General features: G+C 47.5%; 3 protein-coding genes across 3 annotated transcripts in view; 2 read left to right on the top strand and 1 right to left on the bottom strand.

The window, feature by feature from the left end:
- Nucleotides 1–19,951, bottom strand: part of LOC140119845 (uncharacterized) — a 403,197-nt gene that overhangs the window by 194,006 nt on the left and 189,240 nt on the right. The gene's annotated exons all lie outside the window — the stretch shown is intronic.
- Nucleotides 1–19,951, top strand: part of LOC140116889 (uncharacterized) — a 448,339-nt gene that overhangs the window by 69,646 nt on the left and 358,742 nt on the right. The window contains exons 3-8 of the mRNA XM_072133322.1: nucleotides 2,431–2,592; nucleotides 2,677–2,847; nucleotides 2,960–3,121; nucleotides 3,206–3,329; nucleotides 3,849–3,997; nucleotides 8,959–9,016. Of these exons, the coding sequence (XP_071989423.1) occupies nucleotides 2,431–2,592; nucleotides 2,677–2,847; nucleotides 2,960–3,121; nucleotides 3,206–3,329; nucleotides 3,849–3,997; nucleotides 8,959–9,016 (826 nt within the window). The remainder of the gene's footprint in view (nucleotides 1–2,430; nucleotides 2,593–2,676; nucleotides 2,848–2,959; nucleotides 3,122–3,205; nucleotides 3,330–3,848; nucleotides 3,998–8,958; nucleotides 9,017–19,951) is intronic.
- LOC140119799 (uncharacterized) lies at nucleotides 15,658–18,291 on the top strand. Its single transcript, XM_072139196.1, has one exon. It carries the CDS (start codon nucleotides 15,931–15,933, stop codon nucleotides 18,082–18,084), a length of 2,154 nt encoding a protein of 717 aa, XP_071995297.1. The 5' UTR covers nucleotides 15,658–15,930; the 3' UTR covers nucleotides 18,085–18,291.

Genomic DNA, 19,951 nt, shown 5'->3' on the forward strand with positions numbered 1-19,951 from the left:
GAGTTCATCCACTTTTGAAACCATCAGAAATTGGCAAGAGTTTATGGCTGCCAGGACCTCAGCAAATTTCAGATCTAACACTGCAGAGGGATCCAGAGAGTCATCAGGGTTGGTAGGAGAGCCCGTCTGCGGGGGGCTCTGAGAGCCCTCAAACATAGAGGGACAAGAGTCCAGAGATCTTGTAGGTGACTGGGGTTGCGCCCGCGAGAACCTCTCCAGCTTTTAAGCGGCATGCGTTTGTATCTGGGCCAGCACCGCTTGCGATGTGGTAGTTGATTGAGAGTCCAGTGGGTCTAATGAGTGAAATGGAGGGTCCCCAGAAATAGATTCGTCGTCAGATGGCGGAGCCGAAGGACCAGGCGCCAGTTTCTGTTTAGCAGTCCTACGTCTGTTGCCCATCACAAGGGGTTACACAAAGCAGAGGCAGATATGCAACAGAGACAGCAGGTAGGTCAGACGATCAGCCAGATACCTTCAGTGAGATAGATTAGGAGATGGCCCACTTTTATTGAGTAGGTGTGCTTAATCAGGCTCGATGCATGAGTATGTCTGAGGGCCCAGAGGTCTCCTGATGCAGTCCTCCAATAGAGAGACAGAACTATGAAGAATACCGAGTCACACTGACAGATCCCACAGCAGAGTAAATGCAAGTGTAAACGAAAATGCCAGGCAAATAGGAGCCACACACATTAGTATCAGGTTAATCTTGGCAGAGACAGTCTGGCAATGCAGCCAACAAGTACTTGCCCATTAACTGGCATCCAGGGTCCAAGGAACGTTCACAGCTCCACAGGCCAGGAAGGAAGGTGGGGAGCTGGCACTGGATATGCGCCCGGACAGTCCCAGCGTCCGTTAGAGAAGCCTGCGATGCGGCAGCGGGGGACCGGAAGTGACTGCGGCCCGCACTTCCGGTCGGCGGCAGCACCACCAGATAGAAGGCCAAATATTCAGATTCTAGCCGCCGGTCGCCCAGAGACCTCCAAGCGGCAGGCGAAGAGGCGTGTACCGCACAGCAGGCGGGTAGATGGGAGCCGGGTGGCTTGACGGTGCAGAGCGTGGCGACCGCGCGGCGGTTGGTATGGTTGCCGGCTTACCGCCGCTCTCCGCTCCCCAATTTCTGTCCCGATGGGGTCCGGGAGCTCCACAGTGAGAGAGGAGTCGCAGGGGGGTAGCTAAGTAGCAGGATGGCTGCCTTTTATTCAGGATGGGAATCAGGATCCCGGGAGCTCATCGCCGTGCGTCCTCTCAGCCCGACATCCGGCCACGCCCCCGTTGGACTTCTTCTCTAACCCCTGCTATCTCCATACTATATGATTGTTTGAATCTTGAGATATAGTCTACCTTTGTAAGAATTGCCTTCAAGAATGATCGTGGCTGCTCACCTCCAGGTGATGTGTCCTCTGCGGGCATCTTGGTTTCTCGCACTGTGACCCACATATGTCCTGCAGTTGGATGCAGAGGACTGGCTGTCGGCTCTCTATCGCCCGTGGGGCGATAGGGACCTTGCTCGTGGGCAATCCAGGGGTTGCCGTACCTTCATAGTAGACGCTGTGCGGGCCTGTTTGCCATTACTTGGAGCGCAGCTGCTGGCGGCCATTTTGGAGACCTGCGATGTCCCTGTTGGTGTCTCTGGCTCCACAAACGCAGCCACAAATCGCCCCGACGTCTGCAGTGTCTCCCCTGCTTCGCCCGCACGTCCCATCTCCACTGCCTGAGTCTTGGGTGGAATCAGTAAGAGGGTGGGAGTGCTAGGGTTTGGTTCCAAGGTCGGCTCGTTTATGCGGGATGCCGGTGCAGGGGAACTCTGCGGTCCATACTGGGGACTTCTCCTTAGGACCTATTTTTATTTATTCTCTGGTGCTGAAATCTGGGTTATAACATGGCTTAGCTTGGGGAAGGAGCAGGAGCTGAGCTCCCACAACCTCAGCTCCTCCACAGGCAGGCCACGCCCCATTCTATCAATTACTTATAATGTTTCTCCATGTCCCGTCCAGTATTTGCTATTAGTGAGGAGTTGCACAGTCCAGCGCTATCACTCATCCCTTTAGTCCAGTGGCCTCCGCTCCATTGTCTGCTCGTAGCCATCCTGGAGAATCCCCATCTGTCACACATTTCATGGACACAATTGCTTCATATAGAGTTTGCTCTTAGTTCTTCTCATGTTTCCTCAGGTTCTATAGATACAGGACTCCCAGAGGTTTCTCCTAAAGATGATCCTTTCCATCAATGATCCACCAGGGATGGAGAAGGACAGAGAGCAAATGGCGGCCAGGATCCTGGAGCTCACCCTGGAGATGATCTCCTTGATAACCAGAGAGGTGAGAGTCTCCCAGGACACGGCTCTTATCTCTAGGAATAACAGCGGGAAATGACTGGAGAGGTGAAGGATTCTTAGGATCTATGTAGTGATCAGTGTCTCCTCATACACAGGATTACACAGTCGTGAAGAAGTCGTCTGGTGAGGGTGTGACCCCCTGTGTGTCAGGAGGATGGACCCAGAGCCCCATCACCGAGCCTCCACCTCATTCACTGATACATGAGCAGAAGATCCTAGAACTTACCTCCAGGATCACTGAGCTGCTGAGCGGAGAGGTGAGCGCTGCTGGGAATGCTGGGACATTGTACAATAACACAAGGGAGGTGTCTGGGTGATGACTGTGTCATTGTGTGTGTCAGGTTCCTATAAGGTGTCAGGGCGTCACTGTCTATTTCTCCATGGAGGAGTGGGAGTATATAGAAGGACACAAGGATCAGTACAAGGACATCATGATGCAGAAGGACAGAGAGCAGATGGCGGCCAGGATCCTGGAGCTCACCCTGGAGATGATCTCCTTGATAACCGGAGAGGTGAGAGTCTCCCAGGACACGGCTTTTATCTCTAGGAATAACAGCGGGAAATGACTGGAGAGGTGAAGGATTCTTAGGATCTATGTAGTGATCAGTGTCTCCCCATACACAGAATTACACAGTAGTGAAGAAGTCGCCTGGTGAGTGTGTGGCTTCTTGTGTACCTGAAGGATGGATCCAGAGCTCCGCCTTTGAGTCGTTACCTAATTCACTAATAAATGAGCAGAAGATCCTAGAACTTACCTTCAGAATCACTGAGCTGCTGAGCGGAGAGGTGAGCACTGCCGGGAATGCTGGGACATTGTACAATAACACAAGGGAGGTGTCTGGGTGATGACTGTGTCATTGTGGGTGTCAGGTTCCTATAAGGTGTCAGGACGTCACTGTCTTTTTCTCCATGGAGGAGTGGGAGTATATAGAACGACACAAGTATCAGTACAAGGACATCATGATGGTGGACCACCAACCCCTCACATCACCAGGTAAGAGGAGACCTTCCTGATTATAGAGGACAGAGCAGGTGTGAGGTCACCTAGACTCCTCCATCATCACATATAGACAATGGGGCACATTTACTTACCCGTCCCGTCGTGATCCCTGCTGTGCGTTGTCCGATGAGGATTCAGGTATGCCGCGATTCACTAAGATCGTGCGTCCAATTTCCTGCATGTGTCGCTTCCCCTGCTGAGGTCCGCCAGAGTTCACCTGCTTCTTCCCGGTGCATGTGAGTTCTGATCTTGCGACACAATTTTGTTTTTAAATTCCGCTGTTTGTCTGAATCAGTTGGGTTGTCCGACGGCCACGCCACCCCCTCCCCCCACCCCCGATTTGTGTTGCATGTAAGCCGACACCGGTGCGCCACAATTCGATTGCATGCGCCAAAAACGCGGGGCAATTTAGGGCAAAACAGTAAAAAGTCGGGAAACCCGACGTAAGTGCGCTGTTTGAACCCTTAGCAAATGTGCCCCAATTTATTTAGTCACTGTGTATTTTTCCTATAGATGGATCAAGTCAGAGAAATCCGCCAGAGAGATGTCCCAGTGCAGAACATCTCTCAGATATTGAAAAGGGACCAGATAGATGTCCCAGTCCTGAAGATACCCAAGATTGTCCAGAGGAACCGGAGGAGAACATCCCACTGGATCATCAGGTAGATGGAGCTGTGGTTCTTATGAATCCTCTATGAATGGATGTAATGAAGCTACTTACCTTCTCCAGCAGCAGCGGGGTGGTGGGTCGAGGGCAGCGGTTCTGGCAGAGTATAAATCCTCCTTTTAGTATCTCTGAGTGTCAGGCTTCAGGAACAGTGGATCCTCTGGACCACTGCGGGAGGTGCAAGTAGCCGACACCTGGAACCGGAGTGTAAGTGGCACCTGGTCTTCACCAGAGCCCACTGCAAAGCGGGCTTTACTTGCTGTGGCAGGGTACCACCAGGTCGTTCCACAGGTGCGACTAGCCCGCGATGGCAGCCGAGGTCGAGGTACCTTAACAGGAGACAGTCTCGTGGTCAGGTCCAGGCAGAAGGTCAGGGCAGGTGGCAGAGATGCAAAGTCAAGTCCAAATCCAGGGTCAGCAACGGGAGGTCCAGGCAGTTGGGAACGGGAACACAGGCACACGGGACACAGGAACACAGCAACACGGATGGACTCTGGTAACACAGGAACACGGAGGGACTCTAGTAACACAGGAACGCAGGAATATCGCAGGGGAGCTTTTGCAATGGAGTAAACACAGAAAGATCCGGCAGGGAATAATGGGAGCCGCCGGATTAGGAGATCGTGGAATACGTCCATAAGCCACACAAAAAAACGGAGAACCAAGTAGACAGACAGATCGGTGACAAAGTCCATTGCCACGTGAGACCACGGGCGACTGGGTATCGGCAACGGAAGTAACAGTCCAACCGGTTGAGATGAGAGGATTTATTGGGGCACAGGAGGAGCAGGCTCCCACAAACTCCCGAACATCTTTGACCAGGTCTGGCCACCAGTAGTAGCGGGAGATGAGGGCCATGGAGCGTTGCACCCTAGGTTGCCCAGCCATACGAGAAGAATGTCGCCAAGACAGAATCCTCTTCCGGAGAGCAGGTCTAACATATATCTAGCCGGGAGGTAGCTGCCGAAGATCCACCGGAGCTGCAACAACAAGCTGGTCAGGAGAAATTAGGTGCCGAGGAGCTATTTCTTCTCCAACAACATCCAAAGAACAGGACAGGGCATCAGCCTTGACAGTCTTGTCAGCTGGACGAAACTGAATTAGCAGGTCGAAGCCAAAGAAGAACAATGACCATCGGCTTGCCTGGGATTCAGGCGCTGGGCACACAAACTGGATGGAGAGCTCCTTCCAGAACATCTCCATTCTTCTAGAGCAAGTTTGATGGCCAACAGTTCTCCAATTGAATAATTCCTCTCAGCTGGAGAAAAAGTCTTGGAAAAGAAGCCGCACGTGAAAGTTCGGCCCTTTCTGGGTGACCACCGCTCCAGCTACTACGCATCCATCTCAAGAAGAAAGGATTTGTTTGTATCTGGCTTAGTGAGCAAAGGAGCCATGGCAAAAGCGGACTTCAACTTGGAGAAGGCCATTTCAGAAGCCGGAGACCAGGCACCTGGATTGGCACCCTTCGTGGTGAGCGCCAGGATGGGAGACACCAGATTATAGAAATGCGGAATAATCTGCCAGTCATAGTTTGCAAAACCCACCAACCTCTGTTGGCTCGTAGGCCCTATGGACGTGGCCACTGAAGAACTGCAGACAGTTTTGCGGGGTCCATCAGGAGGCCTCTGACGGAAATTATGTAACCGAGGAATGGGAGGCTGTGCTGGTGAAACTAAGAACTTGTCGTACATGTGCCTGGTGGGACTCAAGGTCTGGAGAGTATACCAAGATGTCATCTAAGTAGACTACGACACATGTATAAAGAAGGTCCCGAAAAATGTTGTTCACAAACTCCTGAATGACAGCAGGGGCATTACACAGTCCAAAGGGCATTACTAAATACTCAAAGTACCGGTTACGGGTATTAAATGCCGTCTTCCACACATCACCTTTGCGGATCCCGGTGAGATTGTGTAAGCACCGCGGAGATCCAGCTTGGAGAACACCTTAGTACTGCGCAGGTGATCAAAGAGCTCCATAATCAATAGCAAGGGGTAGTGGTTTTTAACCGTGATCTTGTTCAGCCCACGATAGTCTATACAGAGACGTAAGGAGCCGTCCTTCTTGGTAGCAAAGAAGAAACCTGCGCCAGCGGGAGAGGAGGACTTGCGTAAGAAACCCCTCTGCAGATTCTCCTTGATGTAGTCGGACATGGCAGCAGTCTCGGGTACAGAAAGAGGATAAACACGGCCTCTGGGAAGAGTGGCGCCCGGAAGGAGATCCACATGGCAATCATAGGGACTATGTGGTGGCAAAGTCTCTGCCTGTTTCTTGGAGAAAACATCAGAAAAGTCCCGATAACAAGCTGGCAGACCCTCCAGAGACTTGGAAGACAACGTCAAAGTCCCGACAGGTTGCAGATGAGGGATCTCCATACAGTGTGAGGAACAATTCGGACCCCAATGGAGAATCTCCCCAGAGGACCAGTCCAGCACAGGGACATAATGTTGCAACCAAGGGAGACCCAGCAGGAGAGCGGAAGTGCATTGGGGTAGCACAAACAAAGAAAGCCTCTCTTTGTGTAGAGCACTAACTTACAGAAGTAGGGGTTCTGTGCAGAACCAGATGAGTACGGAGAGAATCTGGCCGCTGACTGAGGCAATGGACATTGGTCTCTCGAGACAAACCATTGTGAAGTGATGCTGGGAGACCAGGGCAGCATCCACAAAGTTTGCTGTAGAGCCCGAATCCAGGAAAGCAGAAACCTGGACTTGGTCACAAGAGCCGAACAGTAGGGTAATAGTCAATCTTGGAGAACCCTCTGTCTCACCTAGGGACACTTCTCCCATTAAGCCTAGGTGATAACGTCCTCCCGGACGCTGGGGACGAATGGGACATGTTTGAGAAGATGTCCAGGAGAGGATATATAGACAATATAGGCAGATGTTCTCCAGCCATTGCCGGGAACGTTCTTGCGGAGAAAGCCGGGATCTATCCACTTGCCTGGGTTCCTCAGCAGCAGGGAAGACCATAAACTGAGCAGGTCTTTGAAAAGCAGGGGCCAAGCGATATAAGCGTTGGACCCGAGGTTGGGCCTGTTCCAAGCGTAGTTCCTCAGAACGCTCTGAAAAACAGATATCTATCCGAGTGGCCAGAGACATGAGACCACTCAGAGTAGACGGCAAGTCCTGGGCAGACAGAGCATCCTTAATGTGACCAGAAAGTCCTTTTGTAAAGGATGCTATCAAAGCTGCTTAGTTCCAACATAACTCAAAAGCCAGGGTGCGAAAACGGTCACCCACAGATGCGTCTCCTTGCCGTCTCCGCCTATGATGCAAGGGCTGGTTCCTCAAAGACTGACCGGAACTCCGAGAAGAAGGAAGAGATGTGAGCCGTAATGGGATCCTTCTTGTTCCAGAGGGGTGTCACCCATGCCAGGGCCTTCCTGGACAGAAGACTGATAATAAACGCCAACTTGGACCGCTCAGAGACAAACTGTGGAGGGATAAGTTCAATATGCAGGGAGTACTGGGTGACAAAGCCCCTGCACAGTTTGGGATCCCCGTCAAATTTGGACGGTAAGGAAAGTCTCAAACTGGGTTCAGCGGGAGGCAAACAAACAGAAGAAACAGGAGGAGCTGCTGACACTTGCTGTGGTGGATGCGGCTGGGAAGTCCATAAATGTTGCAGTATGGCGGTGATCTGGTCGAGCAGTTGATCCGCTGGGACTGTCGGGCCAGAAGCGTGGTGATATCTGACAACTCAGGGAGCGGAACCTCAGCGGGATCCACGGCCGGATCTTACTGTCAGGATTCAGGAACAGTGGATCCTCCTGACCACCGCGGGAGGTGGTATTAGCAGACACCTGGGACCAGAGTCTTAAGTGGCACCTGGTCTTCACCAGAGTCCACCGCAAAGCAGGATGGACTTGCTGCGGCAGGGTACCACCAGGTCGTTCCACAGGTGCGACTCGCTCGCGATGGCAGCCGAGGTTGAGGTACCTTAACAGGAGACAGTCTCGTGGTCACATCCAGGCAGAAGTTCAGGGCAGGCGGCAGAGATGCAAGGTCAAGTCCAAATCCGAGGTCAGCAAAGGGAGGTCCAGGCAGATGGGAACGGGAGGACAGGCACACGGGACACAGGAACACAGCAACATGGAAGGAACGCAGGAATACACAGGAATGCAGAAATACACAGGAACATCACAGGGGAGCTTTCGCAATGGAGTATACAGATCCGGCAGGGAATGATGGGAGACGCCGGATTAAATGCAGAACAGGAAGTGGCCAGCGCCACTAGTAGTACTGCCGTGCGCGCACTAGTCTGGATGGGGGCAGGAACCAGGAGAGGTTAGTCCACGGCGCAGCGAAGAGGGGCACGGGTGCACCCCCGATATGGATCGCAGGGGTGCCCGTGACATTATTTATATTATCTGTTAGCTCATCCCTCTCTGCAGCCCCGCCTTCTCCTCCCTGCTACCTACCGGCTAATAGGCTGGAGGAAGAGTGAATATTCCAGGGGCTATAACTTTGGATTGGCCAAAAAAACTAAGATATTAACTGTTGGGCCCCCTTCACATGAATATTTTTGTGCTCTGAGGGGAGTCTAGATGCTAAAAATCTAAAGCTATGGCCAGTATGTATTAAATATGTACATGGCAACTGAGGTGCCACAAAGTAAAGACGTATCAGACACTTGGTGATAATCTTCTCCCTCATCCATGACTTCTACAGTGGCCAAAATGTCTGGTTCTTCTACACTTCATATACATTAGAAGCCGTCTGTGTGTATTTCTATACATAGCCCAGCCTAACCTCCTGTGACCATCAGCATTGCCCCTGAAGTTTTAATACGCATGAGGCTTATATAGGCGCAATGTGACCTCAGATCGCTGGGATCAGGAGATTATTCCCCTTTGTTCCTGGTTCTAGAGGTTTCTGTCCATCACTTGGGTATAAAATAATCTCTGGATACATTTCCTTGTTTTCTCATGTCCTTCATGTTGGATCTTTCCAGGAAAGTTGTGGTGGAAGGAGAAGCGGAGAGGAAATCCCCTCATCAGTGACAGAGGAGGGTAAGAGCCTTTCATGTATCTTGTGGGTTATTCTTCCCTTATACATTGCAGGGAGAGGTCGCATCCAGGGGAGGAGATGGAGATGACATAGACACCGGCTCATCTGTCTCCGGTTTCCTCCTCAGTCAGATCATTCGATATCTACATGTTGTGTTTTGGAGGAATGTTATTGGATACAGAGAACACCACCAACATTTCTTATATTTGTTAGAATAGTTATATAAATGAATGGTCAAAGTCATGATAAAATCTACCGACTAGAGAATTTGTGAAAAATTTTAAATGGCTTTTACATATCTGTTTTATTTCTGATCTATGGATTTAGTCCAGCAGTCAGAAACCTTTATTGGTCAGAGGGCCATATACTGCTCAGCTTTAAGAGGTTGCATTAGTAACCAGCACCCAAAATGCACCAACAACCACAGTACAGCACAAAATGCCACCTAGAAATACTGCAATCAGAGCAGATACTGGAGACCCTAGAGCAGATATCAATAATAATGGAGAGACCCTCGTGTACCCGAGTACTACACTCCCCACTGCGGATACCTCATTTGCGGGTCACAGGACCACCCGAGATCAGGGCTTTCTCCAGACTCCCCAAAGCTGCCAGACTGACTAGGGCCTTTCCATAGGGGCACTGGAGGGATCCAGATTGGCTCCCAGCCAGACGGGCCCCATCCTACCATCCACTGGCCCTAGATTCCACCGACGCCTGGTCAGGCATGGAAGCCGAGGTTCCGATTTACAGCCACCTGCCGGCAAGCTACTCTTCTGGGACAGAGTTTAATCTGCTCTCCTCCACCCAAAAAACAGCCAGGACCAGGAGATCACCAGCAACCGGGCCAGAAACTCCCTGTCACCTGTGACAGACTGCCAGGTGAGCGCCGGCCCGCCGGTGGCACCCCTCTCTGCTCCACTCTCTCCGAGGACTATACACCCGCAGCTACCCCCCAATACCTGTTGTGGAACTGCAGCTCTGGGTACCCCCAGATCACCTCGGCCTGGCTCTACTCTCCTTCCTGCCTTGCATCGTTTGTTTTCTGTCACTTTGATGCTCTATTTCTAAATTATGTGGACTGCTCCAGGGGGGACCCCCATACATGTTGCTGTCTTGTTGGACTGCCATTTTACTCCCTGGTTCTTAACCGCTGCTCATAGTGCCTGGCCGTAAAGTAGAGAAGATGGATCACTTAAAAAGGCACCTAATTTAGAAACCCTAAAAGTCCTTCTTGCAATTGAGCAGTGCCAAACAGCCCTTACCGCAAGATTTGACAAGGTTACTACCTACAGACATGATGGCTACTCCTCCTATGTGGTAGAACAGGCAGACCGCATTATCCCTAAGTCTCCTCCACCTGGCATTCCACCACTCCTCAACTATAGGGACCGAGATGCCGGGTAGCTTAATAGTGGACAATGCGGAGGTCATAGTGTTCCTAGACTTCTCTATTGAGGTGCAGAAAAAGTGGACACAGGACATGCACGTAAAAAAACGCCAACGGGAGTCCAACTTGAAATACGCCATGCTCTATGGGTTACATGCTCAATCGTGGACTACTACTGGCTGAATGTATTCCCCCTACTGGCCAGTACTGCCCTACTGCTTCAGTGCATGGGGGCATGGTCAAAACTTTGCCTATCCCTTCCTGCCTGTGTTGACTTGGTCACAATGGTTCTCCTACCTAAAATCCTGCATGTCCTGCTTCCATCCCCAGTGTATATACCAGTGCCCTTTTTGTTTGGGGAGGAGGGAGGTCGAGGGTAGCTACCATCTTGCTGCTTCGCTCCTGGGAGGAGGGGGGGTTGGGTCTTCCCAATTTCAATCTGTATTAATTGGCAGCCCAGTTGCCCCACTTCCCCTAGATGTTCCATCTCGAAACACCACACACCATGACACTTCTTGTAAACCCCTATTTTAGTCTACTTACTTCACTCCTATTACTTCACTCCTTCACTTCTATTACTCCTATTTGGGGGGATGGAAGGACCAGAGGGGCATCCCCCATGCTGTGCCAGCTTCTTTTGTTGTGGGTGAGAGTTTGCTCCTACTACTACGCTGCTGAGTTTGACAAGTACACTCCCCTTATGTGCTAAATCGAGGGCTAGAGGGTGTTCTTTATTGGGGATGTCCGTACAGATGGGGTCCTCTGCTCATTCCAGCAATTAAAAGATACATATCACTTGCCAAATTCCTTCCACCTCTTATATCTTCAACTCCGCCCTTTCCTTTGCTCGCCGAACTACCTGCATCAGTGACCCCATCCTCTCACATCTTGTACAATCCCTCCCTCCTGCAGTCACTTCTCATCTCACTATAATCTTCAATCTCTCCTTCTGGTGTGATTCACTCTTATTTCAAGCATGCTGTTGTTTTCCCATTACTAAAGAAACCTACTAAGCCGCTATATCTCAGATAACTCCCTCCGTGAACACCTACAATCTGATTTTCGTACTATGAACTCTACTGAAACTGCTCTTTCTAATGTCTCCAATGATCTTCCCACTGCTAAATCCAAAGGTGACTTTTCTCCCCTCATTCTTCTGGATCTCTCAGCAGCGCACGGTACACAGATACCTCTAGTTTCTGCCAGTCACTGCACTAGTTGTTTTTCCACACAGTCCCTCATCCACAAAGCTCTGCATAATGCCACAGCTTTCTACCTCTCTTCTCTCATCCCAACCCGTGCTCTTCAATCTGCCACTGATATTAGATTAATCTCTAACTTAATTCAAACCTCTCACACACGTCTCCAGCACTTCTCCTGAGCTGCACCAATTCTCTGGAATGGCCTTCCCCGGATCAGATTAAAACCCAACCTCCAAAGTTTCAAACATGCACTTAAAATCCATTTCTTTGGGCCGGCCTACCACATTCGCTAACTGAGTGAAATGTCAACTCAAATGTCAAATAGCTTAGCCCTTGAGGAATCTTCAAAGATGGAGGATAGTGCGTACTGGAACTCGGTAAGCTTGGTTAGGCTGTCACAACTGAGTGACAGGGGAGACATAAAATCTAGTGGCTGCAGGAGGAGCCAACGCTGCCACACAGCGGCTTTTACAGTTACCTGCAAATGTGCCATGCATCTGATGGACAAAAATGACTGACTCCAGTAGATACCAAAACGGACCCACTTATTAGGTGCATAGCTAACGCAACCTATATACCTGGATATCTTTTGTTGTATCGACTTTCACTGGGTACATTTTTGGACAGCTATGGGTTATGCAGAAGTGGGAAAGAGACGCAGGGGCCATCACAGACGAGTAATGGGATGGCATATTGGAGATGATCCCGACCATGTCCATCAGCGAGTCTGGCAGGCTTTCCCAAATATCTATCCTACATTGAGTTTATCGTACGCCCAAATTCTTGCATGATATAGGAATCCGACCTGATGATACCTGCCCAAAGTGTGGGGAAGCTCCTACTGATATGGCCCATATGCTGTGGTCCTGCTTACACTTGTCCTCCTTGGATCGTCTAGGTGAGGTCTTTTCTAAAAAACTGCCTAGAAATGTATTGCTTTGTATGCTGGGGTGACTCTGAGCGGTAGAATGGCTGTTGGCCGTCTTCTACTGGTAGCACAAAAGACTATTGCGGCGCACTGGATTCAATTTGGTGCCTCCCACCGAGCCATGAATTTCTTGCTGAAGTAAACATGCTGTTATTGAATGAACAAGCAGTGTTCCGGAAGAGAGGGAATCGTGCCAAGTTTGAGAACTTGTGGAGTGTGTGGCTGGACACGCCTGGTCTGGCATCACGAGCATTACTGAGAGACATGATTAGACTTGGAGGCATAAGTGGCAATGTATAAGTGGTTGTGAATGATTAGAATGGGAGGTGAAGTGCTGGGGTATAACTGATGTCAGAGTTTGAGCCATTGGCAGAAGCCATAAGGTTATCTCCTGATGTTGTGGGGTTTCGATTGGACAGTGCCTTACAAGAGTCGGTGGCCCCCATACCAGTGGTCTCCAGATTTAAATACTTGGGGATAGAGGTCTGTCTATGTGTGGGGGATTTTGAAGAGCTTAACTTGAGGCCTCAGTTAACTAGAATTAGAAGTAAGATAGTAGCTTGGTATAAGCTTCCATTGACTGTAATAGGCCGCCTCAACCTTGTCAAGATGGTGGTGATGCGCCAGTTACTTTATACTCTGCACAATGCCCCGACATTGATGCCTCCCAATAGCTTTCATAGGATTAATGCTCTCTTTACACACTTATTGTGGGGTCAGAAACACCCTTACTTTAAGTTGGAAACTTTGCAACATTCTTATACGGAAGGGGGACTAGCCCTCCCCAATTCTTGGCTTTATTACTTAGCTGCACAGCTCCAACAGCTATGTGGGTGAGGTGCAGACACGATGGTAGGTGTATCCGCGGGAATGGTTAGTTATTATTTACTATTGACCTTGGATCGGTGGCTTTCGCTGGGACTCTAACTGGCTCCCTACGATGAAACTTATTCACACCCTGTGAGGTAAAGTGAAGCAGCTTTGAGGGATTGTGGGATTCACAGAATATACCAATCTATGGAACAATGCAGCCCTTGAGGAATCTTCAAAGATGGAGGATAGTGCGTACTGGAACCCGGTAAGCTTGGTTAGGCTGTCACAACTGAGTGACGGGGGAGACATAAAATCTAGTGGCTGCAGGAGGAGCCAACGCTGCCACACAGCGGCTTTAACAGGTACCTGCAAATGTGCCATGCATCTGATGGACAAAAATGACTGACTCCAGTAGATACCAAAACGGACCCACTTATTAGGTGCATGGCTAGCGCGACCCATATACCTGGATATCTTTTGTTGTATCGACTTTCACTGGGTACATTTTTGGACAGCTACCCCCTATGGGTTAGGCAGAAATGGGAAAGAGACGCAGGGGCCATCACAGACGAGTAATGGGATGGCATATTGGAGATGATCCCGACCATGTCCATCAGCGAGTCTGGCAGGCTTTCCCAAATAGCTATCCTACATCGAGTTTATCGTACGCCCAAATTCTTGCATGATATAGGAATCCGACCTGATGATACCTGCCCAAAGTGTGGGGAAGCTTCTACTGATATGGCCCATATGCTGTGGTCCTGCATATGGGGGTTGTCTCCACTAGCGGGGTCGTATATTGAGTTTTCTTTTTTGTAGAATAATACAAAGATCAATGTGATTTTTTTTTTAAAAAGATGGCGACTGATGGTTCAAGCAGCAGCATTTTTATTTATTAAATTATGTTATTCTGTTACCTTACCGGGTGCCCCAGTAAGCTCTTTGATCCAGATATCTTCCGCGCACAGTTACTAGGAGCTGCCCGCCCTCGTCCTTGAAGCCAGCGGCTGCACGGTCTTGGCGCCGGAGCTGCTGCGCATGCGCAGAACACAGAGCCCCTCGTAGCTGTGTGCTGAAGATATCTGGGTAGGAGGATCAAAGAGGCTACTGGGGCGTGGAGTAACTGCGCCGTGTAGCCTCAGCACCGGCTACTCCACACCCCAGTAGCCTCTTTGGTAAATTAGCATATTATGCCAATTAAAGTTTAATAAAGATAAAGGGGACTAAAGGATTAGCCCTAAAATGGGCCATCCCTATATACGTTAGAGGCACCTACCACCGGATCTACCTTAATAGGTAGATCCGTGGTGGTAGGTTTCCTTTAACAGTATATTCAGCTTTGTGGTTTCCCTCCAATGGCTGATTGTAATGGCAATTCTGTATAGAGGTCATTACAAAGCACATGAGTAGATACATTTATACCATAATAATATCGAATTCGGTCCTTTTAGGGCAACCACGGGGCTAATGTGGCCCTGGTGAAAATGGGTTTGATGCCCCGTCTTATGTCTTAGAAGTAGAAGAATTTTAATTCTAAGGATTTGATTATTTCTTTGAAAATTAGTTGAATTTTGATCAAATTATATGTCAATGGTTTACATTTCCATAGTTTATATTCATCAATAGTCATCTGTCCATAGGAGACTGTGGGGCTCATTTACTAAGGGTCCGCGATTCCGTCGGGTTTCCCGAATATTTCTATTGTGCGCCGAATTTCCCCGGGTTTTTGGCGCACGAGATCGGATTGTGGCGCATTGGCTTGCACGCGACAGAAATCGGGGGGCGTGGTCATCGGACAACCCGACGGATTCGGACAAACCGCAGAATTTAAAAATGGAATTGTGTCACAAGACACGCACTCACAAGCATCGGGAAGAAGCAGGTGATCTCGGCGCGGAAGCGACCTATGCAGGTACTCTGGCGCACGACCCGAATCCACATTGGACAACGCACCACGTGATCGTGACAGGACCAGGTAAGTAAACGTGCCCCTGTATGTTACTGACGCGTCACTTCACTGATCGTAATTGGGGAAAAAGGCAACCTCAGATATTAATTTCTTGGTTATATTTTCCAGGAGATGAAAGTACAAGAGGTTCCCATGGACGTCCCCCCTCATCTCCTTGTGGTGAAGATAATCAGTCACAGGGAACGTCACAATGTGAGAAATCGAGCCTTGATCAATATGTGAAAAGTCACAAAGCAGCAAAGTCATATTTATATACTGAATGTGGGAAATGTTTTCCTAATCCATCAAAAATAAGACAACATCAGAGAAGTCACACAGGAGAGAAGCCATTTTCATGCACTTAATGTGGGAAATATTTTACCCTGAAATCAAATCTTACTCGCCATCAGAAATTGCACATAAGGGAGAAGCCATTTTCATGCACTGAATGTGGAAAAGGTTTTATTCAGAAATCACATCTTGTTCACCATCAGAGAACTCACACAGGGGAAAAGCCATTTTCATGCACTGAATGTGGAAAATGTTTCTCTCAGAAAGCACATCTTGTTACACATCAGAAAACTCACACAGGGGAGAAGCCATTTTCATGCACTGAATGTGGAAAATGTTTTACCATGAAATCAAATTTAGTACAACATCAGAGAAATCACACAGGAGAGAAGCCATATTCATGCACTGAATGTGGAAAATGTTTTTTTTGGAAATCACATCTTTTACTCCATCAGAGAAGTCACACGGGGGAGAAACCATATTCATGCACTGAATGTGGAAAATGTTTCTCTCAGAAATCACTACTTTTACTCCATCAGAGAAGTCACACAGGGGAGAAGCCATTTTTATGCACTGAATGTGGGAAATGTTTTAGAAGTAGATCACATCTTGTTACACATCGGAGAACTCACACAGGAGAGAAGCCATATTCATGCACTGAATGTGGAAAATGTTTTATTCTGAAATCAGATCTTTTACGCCATCAGAGAAGTCACACAGGGGAGAAGCCATTTTCATGTACTGAATGTGGAAAATGTTTCTCTCAGAAATCACTACTTTTACTCCATCAGAGAAGTCACACAGGGGAGAAGCCATTTTCATGTACTGAATGTGGGAAATGTTTTAGAAATAAATCAAATCTTGTTATACATCAGAGAAGTCACACAGCGGAGAAGCCATATTCATGCACTGAATGTGGAAAATGTTTCTCTCAGAAATCACTACTTTTACTCCATCAGAGAAGTCACACAGGAGAGAAGCCATATTCATGCACTGAATGTGGAAAATGTTTTTTTTGGAAATCACATCTTTTACTCCATCAGAGAAGTCACACGGGGGAGAAACCATATTCATGCACTGAATGTGGAAAATGTTTCTCTCAGAAATCACTACTTTTACTCCATCAGAGAAGTCACACAGGGGAGAAGCCATTTTTATGCACTGAATGTGGGAAATGTTTTAGAAGTAGATCACATCTTGTTACACATCGGAGAACTCACACAGGAGAGAAGCCATATTCATGCACTGAATGTGGAAAATGTTTTATTCTGAAATCAGATCTTTTACGCCATCAGAGAAGTCACACAGGGGAGAAGCCATTTTCATGTACTGAATGTGGAAAATGTTTCTCTCAGAAATCACTACTTTTACTCCATCAGAGAAGTCACACAGGGGAGAAGCCATTTTCATGTACTGAATGTGGGAAATGTTTTAGAAATAAATCAAATCTTGTTATACATCAGAGAAGTCACACAGCGGAGAAGCCATATTCATGCACTGAATGTGGAAAATGTTTCTCTCAGAAATCACTACTTTTACTCCATCAGAGAAGTCACACAGGAGAGAAGCCATATTCATGCACTGAATGTGGAGAATGTTTTTTTCGGAAATCACATCTTTTACTCCATCAGAGAAGTCACACAGGGGAGAAGCCATTTTCATGTACTGAATGTGGGAAATGTTTTAGAAATAAATCAAATCTTGTTATACATCAGAGAACTCACACAGGGGAGAAGTCATTTTTATGTACTGAATGTGGAAAATGTTTCTCTCAGAAATCACATCTTTTACTCCATCAGAGAAGTCACACAGGGGAGAAGCCATTTTCATGTACTGAATGTGGAAAATGTTTTACCCTGAAATCACTACTTTTACTCCATCAGAGAACTCACACAGGAGAGAAGCCATTTTTATGTACTGAATGTGGAAAATGTTTCTCTCAGAAATCACTACTTTTACTCCATCAGAGAAGTCACACAGGGGAGAAGCCATTTTTATGCACTGAATGTGGGAAATGTTTTAGAAGTAGATCACATCTTGTTACACATCGGAGAACTCACACAGGGGAGAAGCCATATTCATGCACTGAATGTGGAAAATGTTTTAACCTGAAATCACATCTTTTACGCCATCAGAGAAGTCACACAGGGGAGAAGCCATTTTTATGTACTGAATGTGGGAAATGTTATAACCGGAAATCACATCTTTTACGCCATCAGAGAAGTCACACAGAGGAGAAGCCATTTTTATGTACTGAATGTGGGAAATGTTTTAGCAGTAAATCACTTCTTGTTACACATCAGAGAAGTCACACAGGAGAGAAGCCATTTTCATGCACTGAATGTGGAAAATGTTTCTCTTGGAAATCACTTCTTGTTACACACCAGAGAACTCACACAGGAGAGAAGCCATTTTCATGCACTGAATGTGGAAAATGTTTTACCCAGAAATCAGCTCTTGTTAGACATCAGAGAACTCACACTGGAGTTGCCGTTTGAAGGTAGTGAATGTGGAAAACGTTTTGGGGTCGGTAAGAAAGAGTTCTCCTTACGGAAATGCCAATTAAGTCCACCGTGTTGGCGTATGGAGTCTTATAGCCATGGATGCTCCACTAGGGGGATTCTGGAAAAATATGCAAAGTTTTCCAGGATGGGATAAGGAGAACCACGCCTCTTTTAGCTCCTTGTAAGGCAGCTCCCTTGACATCAGGCATGACCTACAAGAAGCCTTAAGTAGTTTTTATCCCGCATCAAGTTATAAGACCTCTTGTGGGTCATGCCTGATGTCAAGGGAGCTGCCTTACAAGGAGCTAAAAGAGGCGTGGTTATCCTTATCCTGGAAAACTTTGCATATTTTCCCGAAAATGTTTTTAACACCTTCGCGACCGAGCACGAAGTATATCGTCCTCGTGCTTCGAAGGGTGTACGGAGAGAGCCCACGAGCTGAGCTCTCTCCATACACAGTGGATGAGGGCTTTATAATACCCTGGAAGATCTGAAATAATGGTAAAAAAAATTAAATTTAACTTTTTTTTTAACTATTTTTTCATATCTTTTTTACTTTTTTAAAGTTTAAATCATCCCCCTTTCCCTCGATCACATATAAAAGCAATTAAACAGTAAGAATCATAAAAAAGTTTGAGAGATCGGATATTTTGGGACACGATGATACCAAATTATATTAGCGATTTTTTTTTTTTTTTTGAAAATTCATACAGAGGAGAAGCCATTTCCACGTGTGGAAAATGTTTTATTAAGAAATGACATCTTCAAACACAGCATAAGTGGTAACATGGCTTCTCTCCCGTGTGAGTTCTCTGATAACTTGAAAACCCATCGGTTTAGGATGACCTACGACACACAATAACTGCACTGCTCTGCTCCTCACCCTGTCTCTCTCATCTATTGTGAACCCTCAGGGGCAGGGTCCTCCTTCCACATGTTCAGGATCACTGTAGTTTTTGTCTTTTGTGCTTGCATTTTTTTTCATCTCATCATTCTCATTTATTCTCAAAGGAATCTACTGTGAGATTTCCTGTTTAGGGGAACCTGGCTCCAGGGACCTCATTTTCTTTTTTCTTTTTTTTTTTTTTTATAATTGTATTTTTACTATAATTTTTCAAAAAAAAAAAAGAAAACATAACCATGGATATGAAACATATTATGCATTGAAATTTTCGACCAATAAAACAATAATACAACAAAGTATATCGGGTAGAACTTTGACATTAGCGTCCTTCGTTAATCTAATCGAGGGCCTAAAGCCCAATCATAGCGATGGAACATTCTTATGGTAGCACTCTAGCTGTCTGGCCTATCTCCAGAAGATACGACTAGGTGCAAAATGCTGGGGCTTTACCCTACATCCAAAGGATTCAGAGAGAGTAAGAAAAAGAGAGAAACAAAAAAACCAGAGACATAGATAAGGGGGGACCATTCATACTCACAATAACAACAAGTGTGGGAAGAAACAAAGGGGGCGCCCCTATCACTCTCCCTCATGTCCCAGCTCCTCTGCCCAAAAGCGGTCCCATTGCTTCCATGTTTTATCAAACATGCGAAATCGGACACCTTGCCGCAGTAAGTATGTGTAGACTCATTCTAGTGGCTATCTTGAAACTATTTATGGAGCAGAGACGGAGTATGATACTACTGTAACATCAGCTTATACTGGTTTTCTTTGTGTCTAGTGCATAGGGAGGGTTTAGCAGCCCTACGCCAAATCAGTTGCCATGTGTCTTGCGTTATCGGTTCCCACATTATGCCCTCCCACTTGGCTATATATCAGATATCTACACTCACCGGCCACTTTATTAGGTACACCTGTCCAACTGCTCGTTAACACTTAATTTGTAATCAGCCAATC

The sequence above is a fragment of the Engystomops pustulosus genome, chromosome 2 (assembly GCF_040894005.1).
Source record: "Engystomops pustulosus chromosome 2, aEngPut4.maternal, whole genome shotgun sequence".
Lineage (NCBI taxonomy): Eukaryota > Metazoa > Chordata > Amphibia > Anura > Leptodactylidae > Engystomops > Engystomops pustulosus.

Bases quoted from the DNA above. Each gene is read 5' to 3' on its own strand.
- LOC140119799 (XM_072139196.1), top strand. From the start codon at position 15,931: ATGAAATCAAATTTAGTACAACATCAGAGAAATCACACAGGAGAGAAG.